General features: G+C 41.4%; 1 protein-coding gene across 1 annotated transcript in view; it reads left to right on the top strand.

Moving 5' to 3' along the window:
• Window positions 1-21: 21 nt before the first annotated feature.
• Window positions 22-11,129, top strand: part of IQCH (IQ motif containing H) — a 46,167-nt gene continuing 35,059 nt past the window's right edge. The window contains exons 1-8 of the mRNA XM_041468895.1: window positions 22-471; window positions 715-831; window positions 1,168-1,265; window positions 1,589-1,697; window positions 3,011-3,130; window positions 8,736-8,847; window positions 9,525-9,653; window positions 10,032-10,246. Of these exons, the coding sequence (XP_041324829.1) occupies window positions 742-831; window positions 1,168-1,265; window positions 1,589-1,697; window positions 3,011-3,130; window positions 8,736-8,847; window positions 9,525-9,653; window positions 10,032-10,246 (873 nt within the window). The 5' untranslated portion in view covers window positions 22-471; window positions 715-741. The remainder of the gene's footprint in view (window positions 472-714; window positions 832-1,167; window positions 1,266-1,588; window positions 1,698-3,010; window positions 3,131-8,735; window positions 8,848-9,524; window positions 9,654-10,031; window positions 10,247-11,129) is intronic.

Below are 11,129 nucleotides of genomic sequence, written 5' to 3'. Positions count from 1 at the left end.
CCGCCATGGCCGGAGCGGGGCTGGCGCTGCCGGGTGGGTGCGGGCAGCGCCGGGACCCGCACCTCCCTCCCCGGACCGGCCTCTCCTGTCCCGGCAGAGCAGCCGGGACAGCCCGGGTTACCCCTCATGCACCCCGGGTCATCCCTCGGCTGAGCGCGGCGCGCCCGGTGCTGCTGAGGGGACGGGGGATGCGCGGGCTCGGCGCTGCCTGAGGGGCAGCGGCTGGGCCGTGAGGGAGCAGGGCTCGGGCTGGGGGTACTGCGCGGTTTGGGGGCTCGGAGCTGTTTAGTTTACGTAAATACTCGGGTTTGCCATGGGCTGTGCTCTCCTCACAGGCTGCCTGGAGTTTGTCTTTCTCCTTAAGGCTTTCGAGATCCCTGCCCCGTGAAAGCACCTGTGCCATGTGTGAGGAAACATCGTTCCTTAAGCGGAGAATCTCAGTCCTGAGGTTTATTGTCACTGCTGTGTGAGGTTTGTTTTAAAATTGAGTTTTTTCAGCCTTTCTACAGCCAGTGAGTTTAAGTATTTGGCTTTGTATTCTCTTATTTAAGTTATATTAATATTATAGTAGTACAGAAGTATGAGATCCTGAGAGTACAGAGTTGCGTGGATTTTTTTTCCCTATATTTAGGAATAATTTAATTTGAATTAAATCTTACCTAACCCCGTAGGGTTTGGTTACAAGTATGATTTTTGTCCTGACTTGCTTTTTAGATTCAGGAGGACCTTCAGAAGCTTAAAATGGAAAAAACCAACTTGAAAGGAAACGCAGAAGCCGTGGATTTTTGTGACCTCAGAAAAGCACCTGAAAGGACTGAACTTGGGCTGAGAGTAAGTAAAATAGAGCAGATCCAGAAAATGATTCTGTTTTTTAAGTCTGTGTTAATAATTCACTTGGGCCCCTTATTTATGTTACAAGATCCCTTTCCAATCAGCAACTGATGAGATTACTCAGACATTACAGTTCAGAATGATAGCTCTGTTTTTTGGCTCATCAGAATTAACTGATCTTGATCAGCCAAAATCAGATTTTTAGTCCAACAGAGGCACAAAGCTTATCAACTTTTCAGTCAAGCAAAGACTTGGTTGCATAATGATCCAAGTTAAATAAAATTAATATTCATTCTATCTTTGTTATAGACTAAACGTAATTCTTCCCTCTAACAGAAACACGCTGAAAATTATTTCAATGTTATAAATGGCCAAGAGTTAACTCTTTCTTCAGCTGGTAATAAAGAAGTAAATTCCAAAGAGCCCCCTAAGTGGTAAGTGAAACAGATGTTTTATTGCAGCAAGACACAAAAACTGAGGTGACATAATCATGTAAAGCAAATGAGAGTGTTGACCTAGAAAAAAGTTAGTTTAGTCATTTCCTATTCTGATTTTAAGTTAAAAAAAATATAAATGTAAGTGAAATTCTAAGTGGCTCCAGCAGTGCTCTGCTAACTCCTGTGATTTTACTTTTGCTAAATGCAAATTTAAATAACAATGCAGTCACTTGGCTAGAACTGGATGAAAGCAGAGTGGGTTTAGCAGTGAAATCCAAGTAACTTTTAGGAAGCTCCGTGCCTGTTTCTCTCTCCATCAGGAATCCTGCTTTTGGTGCCTGTCAGAAGCAGCTGGTTCTGCCACCAGTGGAGCCCGTGACTGTGCAGGGCTGCAGCAAATCAGCCCCACGTGTGTGCCAGGGCCCTCAGGTCTGAAATCCCACCCTGATCCTTCTGCCAGGGGCCAGTTCAAGGAGTGCTTGGTGTCCTGTGCATCCCATAATGCTCTGACTGCCATGGAGTCAGGGATTGATAACACCCCATGATGAAAGTGTTAAAAAATCCTCAGCAGGGACAGCTGAGATGGGAACCTTCTCCCAGCCCAGGATAACATTTAACTTGGGAAAGATTCCAGTGTCATCCATGCAGGTGTGGAATTGGCACTTCCCACCCACCCAAACTGACAAAGCCACTTTTATCAGGTGGTTTTTTATTAATAATTCCAATTCTTGTCATCCTGTGTGACACTTTTCCCCTGCATTGATCATTTCCCTGTCAGCCCGAGCGAGGAGTTTGCTTTGGGAATCAATCTCCTGTTTTAATTGAAAGGTGCTCAATTCCCCCAATTCTATTTTTTTAATAGCACCAGCAGTTTCCTCCCTGCACAACGGTGTGTTATGGTAATAAAATAAATACCACAAAAGCACTGATGAGGTGAAAATTGAACTTTCTGTCTCTGTGCAACCATGTGGGTAAAAGAGTAATTGGCTTGGATAATAACTTGTGTTCTTACAACCCCAAATCTAAATGAGCATCTCATTGATACATCTGCTTGTAATTACCATCAAAAGAAGAGAGAATATATAGTGCAGATAAATAAATTAAGCATTTTTACTGCTTTCACAAAGTAACACAGTTGTTCAATAGTTCAAGTACACATCTAATGATTGTTGAACTTTTTGTGGCATATTTTATTTGAAAAAAATGGAATTTTCCTGGATTTATTTTTATGTTTATACAAAAGAATATGCACAAAAATATTTTTAACTTAAGAAACTTCTGCTGTAATAAAAACATAGGGCATCCCTCCTGGTTTTATAGGTATGCTTTAGGTGTTTCTTATAACAAAAAGAAACTTGTAAAGCCTTTTTCTGTCCATTGGGATTTAAATCATCATGATTTTTATTAGCAGAATAGTCTAACTCATTCCATGCAGATCACAGAGTGCACTAAGAACTATGTTTTAATTCTGATTACTATCAGGGGTTTTTAATTCCTCATTTACTAATAATCAGCTTCTGTGCCTGCATTGATGTGTCCATTTGGATAATAGTTCCACTCCTTAAAAAGTTTTCCATCTAAACAAAGGCACTTTGTTGATGGCCCAGTTCTGTGTGGAGTCAAAAAATATCAATTTTTATAATTATTTTGCAAATTTACAACATGTTAGCCAGTTTCTGCCTCTAAACACTTCAGCCCCAGTGCAGTTATTTTAGGATTATCCCTATTCTCTATTTCAGCAGCAGGTGGAAATGGATTTTAAAATTATGCTTGACCCAGAGAATGTGGATAATAAAGCTGGTTTAAAACATCCCAACGATGAGACCAGGCTGCCTCTTATAGCTAAGAAAAAATCTGCTCCTGTAAGTAACTTTTATTATTTTATGGGTTTATTATATGCATTGCTTTGCACTATTACAGTTAATATTTATCAGTCCTAAATAAAATATTTACATAAAAGTTATTTCCTCATAACTTCCTGCTTTTTGACATGGGTATTTAAAGATCAAAACATTTGGAGTGGTAATACTGGGGAAAACAGATCTGACATGTAACAGGTTTATGTCCCAAGATCCCAATCCAGCAAAAATAGGGATATACATGGGATGTGCATGGTCAGTAATGGCAGGAAAATCAGGCTGGAGCTTGGGGACTTCTGGTTGTGACCCAAAGATGCAGGAAGAATTAAAAGCCCATTCTTCTCTCTGCTCTGGGAGTGTTCAAATTGTGCAAAATGAAGTTTTGATTTTTCCAAATTTCCCTCCTGCAACTGCAAATTTTGGTTCTGCTGCCAGTTCTGTAATTGTTCTGCAGTAGTTAAGTGTAAAGATGATATTTTTAGCAAAGAATGCTTTCAAAAAACCAAAAAAAAAAAAGGTAGGCACAGCCATCCCTCCAAAAAATCAATTATGTTCACAAATTCAGCACAGCACTGTGGTCCATGCAGCCAATGGTCTCACATGGGGATGCTCTTCTAAAATTTAATTTGTGGCAGAAGCATCCTGCAGCAAGCCCAGTGCTCTAGGAGAGATTCTGGGATGTTTGGTTTTAAACAACATAAAGAGAATCTGTGAATGGCACAGTTGTGAGCTGCCACTTATAAAAAAAATGATTTTTGGAAAGCTGCTGCCCAGACTTAAGAGGTGATTTGTCTAACCCTGTGATAATAGAGTTAATTAGAAAGAAGCATCATGGCTAATAGCTTTTTAGAACCACTCTAAAACACTCACAGAGAGGAATATTATCCGACTGCAGAGAGCCATGTGTTTTACCACTCTCCCTGAAACATGCACTGAGCACACAAAACTTATTGGGGATTTAAATTGCAAGCATTTCATGTGAATTACTCAGGCTCCCAGATACACATTTACATTTACCGAGGAGCTGACAGGCTTGAAAACCAAGCAGGTGTTTCCTCTCTAATTTATTCTCTTCAAAATTTTCGAATCTTAGGGCACAATGTGTGGTTTGGGATGTTCTGCCTTCTCTGGCTGTAAAATTTCTGCAGTTGATATTTGCTGAGATGTGTTTGCTGTTAAAGGTGGCGTCTACCAGCACTTAAAGGAGGGCTTTTATATGATCTATATGATGATACGTGATATATATGATTATTAGCAGTAAGGCCAATGAATCTGCGTGCAGCTTCGGGTCTGCAATTACATTAATTTGGGTAAAATTTCGATTAAAGCGGCCGCGGGAAGGGGCGGCCGGCCGGCAGGGGGCGCTGTCCGTACGCGCACGTCCCTCAGGGGTCAGCGAGCGGCTCCCCAAAAAACCCCGGAAAAATCACCCTCACCCGAGTAAATTCAAATTAAATTCCAAACTAATTGCTTGTCTCGCGCCATTCAGGACTTTTCAACGAGGGCTGAGCGGTTGAAAGCGTGATGAGGTTGAAAAGTCGGGGTTGGAGGTGACCTGAGGGGTCAAGCACAAATCTACCCGGACTTTTTATTATCCTGCCATTCCAGTAGCTGGAAAAATTATTAGTCAGGATTTCATTGTTTCACCAGAAATGATGTCTTTTCTTGCTCTTTTGGTATTACAAAGTTGCTGATGCTGGGTTTTATCATAGAAACTAAGTACAATTAACTGTTGCCCTTTTGGACCTTTTTGGGTCTAATAATAATGCTTCATCCTCTGCTAAGTTCTGTAGTTATTTTAAAATGAGGACTGTAATTCTCTTTGGAACACACACTGGGCATCACTTCTTTTTGCAGCCTATATCTGAATGAGAGATGAAAAATGATGAGTGGATAATTATTAAATATGTATACTTCCCACGGAGTATCCAGCCAAAGGAACAGTAATCTGAATTGCTGCAAAAATAATTCTGATGCACTGCTGCAATGTAGAAAAGATTCACAGCTCTACCTTCTGTTTTCATAGGGCTGCTGTTCTGTTATAGAATTATACTGGCACTTTTGGGTCCTTGTTTTCTTATAAATGTATATTATACTGTAAACTTAGGAACCTTTTCATTTATTCATGAGGTAGAATTTAATATGGTGATGATTTCTAGCCTTTATGAGTTGCATCTTATCTAGTGTGGCTCTAATGGTGATGGCAGTGATTCTGGGGCTTTTTTTAAGCTCACTTGTGTGAGCACAACCATTCTAATCATATCTTCAATTATTCATTCTTTATTCAGCATTTGCGTGCTGCTCATCTTTAACGCTTATCCCTGAAAGTGTATTTATTTTCAAAATTATAAAGCCAAGCAGGGAAATTCCTTTCATTTCAAGTGACTGGAAGAAGCTGTAGAAGAAAACCACGTCTTTTGGTGGCCCAAAGCTGATTGTGTTTTAAAGCCAGGCATGTGGCTCTAATTACAGCCAAAGCAGAGTTTGGCAGTGGTGGCAGGATGAGACTTAAACAAATTGATGTCACACTACAGTAAATCAAAAGAAGCTCCTTGCATTTGTATTACGGCATGTAATCATCATAAGCAGCACGGTGATTGAATAAAATCCTCTTGTCACTAAAAATAAAAAGGAAATAATTGGTGAGAGAGAGTTAAGTTAACAGATGAGTGCAGTCAGCATCCTCTCAACCTGGAAATGGGAATGTGAAGGTCACCCCCATCTCTCCTGACAAACGCAGAACGTTTTGTTGGTAAACAAATTAATCTTTGGAAAGGTCACCATTTGTTTTAAGTTTTTATCCAGTTCTTGTCATCTGGAATTGGAGATGGAGTGTCATTTTGCAAGGCAGGGGTGCGGGCAGAGCTGCTGAAGCTGTTTGTGTGCAGCTCAGCATTCCCTGACAAAACTCCCTGCCTGATTGGGATGCCATGGGCTGCTGCCTGCAGCTGGCTCCGGACAGGAAGGGAGGCTCAGCCCTGAATTCCAATCAGGGAATTGATCCCACAAATCCTGCCTGGTGGAAGCTGGCCCTCTGCCCACCAGGAAAACATGTTGTGGTTCAAGGCAGCAATTATCTCCCTCGCTCCCTTCTGTGCTGCTGCTGGTGCCTGTTTCACAAAGCAGATGTGGGATTCACCAAAGTTCTCCCTTCATTCTCTTTCACACCTGTTAGGGAGGAATTCTGATGGATCTGGGCTCCTGGGAGAGGTAGACAGCAGTGGGTCAGGAAAGGGGCAAAGCTTGATTTTTCCAAATATGTGGGAAATTGACAGTTCAGAGCCATCTCTGGTTACTCTTAGAGCTTGGAGAAGGTAAGGACAGCACACGATCTGTTGTTAAAGATGCAATTCCAAATTTTTCCAATTCAACTTGCCTTCTCCAAGCCCTTTCCTGACAGTCTCCTGAACATCCTGAAAAGTGACCTTAGATTTTATTTTGCTATGCTTCCTCTTTCCCTTTATAGAGGAAAGTGCTGTGTCCATCAAATCCTGACAGGAACTTCTCAACAACAAATCTGACAGTTTGGGGAAGGATAGATGAAATGATAAATTAATCTGTTATATCCCTTTTTCCCCATCACTATCAAACCCTCAGATTTTCTGATACTTATTTACCAAATCTCATCTCTCTGTTCCTGGTTTGGTACACAGTATTCCTCTTTCCTCTGTATTTAATACCAATCTCTGTTTTTTTTACTGGAGGAAAAAATACTTACAAAGATATTTACCAAAAACCCAACAAAAAAAAAATGATGTTCTAGTTAAAAATTGCTAGGTAAAAAGAAAACAAATAGAGAACTAATCAGAAAAATCCCTGTGGTGTTCCAACAAGTGCCCTATTTAAAATGAAGCAAAAAGAAAAAATAAAGTGGGAGAGGTTTATCCACAGGAGAAAAACACTTTAGAAAGGGTAATAGAATTGTTTTTCTTGTGTCCCAGGTTAATTACACTCAGAAGCACTTGAAATGAAAAAATAGTTTTTTAGCACACTCCAAGCATATTTTAAGACAAGTCAGCCTTGGTCTGCCCTGCAATTTAAGAGCTCCCTTCCAGCCCTAAAAAACTGAATTTTAGAAGTGCTCATGATGAAGCAGTGATGTTAAAAGTAAAAACCTTTCTCTTGCAGTACTTAATATTATTTTTGAGGCCTTATTATGATTGTGTTTGTTTAATTTTAGTAACAATAGCTCCCAAAATGGCAGGAGTTTGGCAGTTTTGCTTTGGTATCTCCCTGAGTTCTTCAGGAGGGAGCCAATGCAGCAGTCAGGTGCTGGAAGTGAAGGGATTGGGTGGAATTTCCATGGGAGCTCTTTTGGATCAGCTCTGTGGCCCCACTGTGTTCCTGTCCTACTGAGTGATGGCACTGGGCAGTGTAAACAAGGGGTTAAATTACATTTCTGTTGCCTCAGTCCTTGTTTCAACATCACTGCCATGGACTTCGTAGAAATTAAAGGATACAGCAAAAAAGACTTAAATATCTGTCTCCAATTAAAAAAAAAATTAAAAACCCAAGCCTCCAGGCTGCTTTTGAACACACACACTGCACCTGAACTGCTTTTCCTTGTAGCTTATTACATCTCTATGAACACAATGAAAACAAATATATTTCATGTGCTGTTTATCATAACAAAACCTCATAACTGGGATTTAAATTAGGATAAAACTGACCAGGAGTTAAATCAGTGCTACAGCAGCAACAGTCTGGAAGAGGAATCACTGTTTAATTCAATTTCTCACCTTTTATATATTTTTGTTGTGGCCTCATCAGACTGCTGGGGCTGAGGGTGAGCAGGAAAATGTGGTTTATAATTCCCTTTTCTCAGCATCAAGGCACTTACATGGCAGCAGACATAAAGTTAACCTTTGTTCTGTGGTTATTGCAGTTTTCTTGGAACACCAGCACATGAGGATTCATCCACTCCATCCCTTAAAATACAATGCTCCAGAATGGCCATAACTAAAGTGAGGGCCTGGGATTGCTCTGAAAGGTTCTCCATGATGATAAAAAGTTCAGATTTCTGTCCCTTATCTCTTGTGGGCAGCGTTGTTAGACAAACTGGGAGGAAAGATTAGAATAGTTAATTTTGGTCTGTCTCATTTCCCTCTTGAGAGTTCCTTCTCCCTTTCTAGAAAGTTGCTGGGTGCTGCTATTCAATAATTAGGACACAACAGTGTTCCAAGATCCCAGCCATGGCTTGGATTGCACCAAAAGCTTGATAATCACTCATTAAAAGCTAATATTTTAAAGTATTTCTTTTTCCTTCTGGTTCCTTGCCTGTGTATTTATTTTATATTTTTTAACACTGTTCTGTCAAGAAACACTGCTCAGTTTTAAGGAGAGTAGTGTAAATACAAACTTCCTGAGATTCCTTCATTAAATAGTACACAAGACATCAATTAAATTTAATTAACTATTTTTTCAATGACTGAAGTAACAACAGTAGACAATACTGCAGCATGTTCACAAGTAATAAAAGGAGTGGTGCACTGTTAAATCTTAATGAAACAGTCACAGCAGAAATTATATTTATTATTTGTTGCTGCACGAGTAGAGAATCTGTAAATCCCAGATTTCCCTGTGCAGAGGAGGTTCTGTCTCTTCCCAGGTGTGCAGTCAGAAGACAGGGAAGGATCCCACAGCCACCAGCCCTTGGGCTTTGCCTGCCTTCCACTCCCTGGGCTCTCCCTTCCCCCTGGCAGAAGAGGACACCCCAAAAGGTGAGTCCCAGAGGCCCCCTGGGTGCTGCTGTCTGCAGCAGATATTTGGGAATTGAATTTCCTGCCTCCTGCAGGCTTCCAAGAACTGTGATTTCAAGCCTTGCAAAGGGTGGGGATGAGCTTTAGGCTGCTTGCTCCAGGTGTGGGGTGGTGGAGGCTGTGGAGTGTGTCCTGCTGAGCAGCACCCTGAGCCAGCTCTTGGAGCTCACAGGGCTCAGCTGCTGCTGCAAAGAAGAATTGTGTGTGTGGTGGAGGTTCTGGTATAAATACCAGTCAAACTATCATGATTAACAGCTGGTTATTAATTGTTCAGTCTTAACTAGGCTTGGACTGTTTTTAGTGGTAATTGCATGATTATATTGTGCTTTACAAGAGTTGATTCGCATCTATTCTGCATATTAAATTGCATTGTACAAGCATATAATTATAGATATCCAAACATCTTTCAGAATTAGCATTGGTGCAATATCTTATATGTATTTGTCAATTTTTATAGGCACAGCTCACCTTCCTTCAAGGTGGATAAAGAAAGATAGGAATCTTTCAATTAAAGGAAAGTGCTGCTTTTGTAGAGTTGATGCAGAACTTGGGTCTGCCTTTGCTTAATTCTTTCTTCATTGCCAAGAATTCCTTTTCATTCCTAGCTGGAATTGCTCAGGAATGTCATCTTCTTGTAGGTGCCCTGAGCCTCACTGGCCAGAGGCTCATCCTTCCAGCAGCACAGAGAACTCTGCCAGCCCCTCCTGCTGTGCCCAGAGCAGCTCCTTTCCCTGAATTCCCCAGGCAGCACAAGAAATCAGCTCTGGGTGAGTACAGAGCATTGCAAACAACCCTCAGCTGCACCTCCAGCTTCACTCTCAGGTTTTTATCTCCCAAGGAAAGAGCTCTGTGATGAGCACTCACCAAATCCTGCAGGGCATAACGCACAGGAAAATCCTGTGTAGGAATAAAATTTCTTCATCCCTGGGAGGGTTTGGTTCCTGTCATTTCTGGGCTCCTCCTGGGTTCCTACCTGAACATTTCAAATTTTAAGCACCCAAATCTGAAGCTATGCCCATTGTTAAGCCAGTGGTGCTGGGAATCATGACTGTCACCACCTGATCAGGCCTCTGTTTGTCAATTTGATTAAATTAACAACTGCTAATAAGTAGATGAAAACTGCAATCCACATTTTATTTGTACAGGAGAGATCAGTAGCAGGCTGGACCCTGAGAACGCAGACACCATCACCTTCCCAAAGGCAAAGGAAGCCATTTATGGCACATATTCCTCTAGTAAAGGGAACACTGCACCACTCCCATCCAGCAATTCCATGGTTTCAACAAGGAAATCAAAGCCAGAGTGGAGGTATCCAGCTCAGCAGTTGCAATCTGAGGTGCACATTCCCCCTCAGACACAGGTATTTGATGGGATGGATCACTCAGTGAGAATAATGAGGTTTTTGTTTGTGTTTTTAATACTGTTTTCACCAGAGCTGGTTTAGGAAGGGGCTGTAAATCACAGGAGGGTTTGAACCACATTCAGTAAGTAGTAAATACTGAAATAAAATAAAAAGCAAATACTTTGTGTATTTCCAATTTCTGCTCTTTCAGGTATTCTCTCTAAATTTGTCTGCATTGGTTTTTTTGGGTTTTTTTTACAGAATCTTAGAAAATTAGTTTAGAAAGGATGTTAGGAGGTTATCCAGACCTGCAGGCAGAATTACTTGTACCTGTAGTATTGCAGACAGCTGTTTTTCTAACCTGTTCTGAAAACTTCGGGTGATAGCAACCCCACAGCCTCCCTGGGCCATCTGTTCCAGGGCTTAACTAACCATCTTTACTGTTATAAAAGAGTTTCTGAATGTTTCATCTCCATTTCCCTCACTGCAGTTAAACAAATGTGGTGTTTCTCTTTATACTTACAGAAGACTCTGGGGGACTTTGACCTTGACTGCTCAGTGCCTGCTCTTTGTTCTTGATCCCCATGGAAAAGGGACATTCCTTTCTTTTATGGATAATTACTGTGTTCTGTGATAAAATCTCTGGAGTTTTGTTCCATCTTTCCAGACTTTTTGACTTTTGTTCTGTTGAGGAGGTGTGAAAATGAGAGAGAAAGTAAACTTGAGAAATTGAGATTGTGGAATCGTGGAATGGTTTGGGGTGGAAGGGACCTCAAAGTTCAGGGACACCTTCCACCATCCCAGGCTGCTCCAAGCCCTGTCCAGCCTGGCCTTGGGCACTGCCAGGGATCCAGGGGCAGCCCCAGCTGCTCTGGGCACCCTGTGCCAGGGCCTGCCCACC

Source organism: Pyrgilauda ruficollis, unplaced genomic scaffold, assembly GCF_017590135.1.
Source record: "Pyrgilauda ruficollis isolate IOZ18807 unplaced genomic scaffold, ASM1759013v1 scaffold23, whole genome shotgun sequence".
In the NCBI taxonomy this organism is placed as follows: Eukaryota; Metazoa; Chordata; class Aves; order Passeriformes; family Passeridae; genus Pyrgilauda; species Pyrgilauda ruficollis.
Note: the sequence above shows the minus strand (reverse complement) of the source record. Positions and strands in the feature narration are given on the sequence as shown.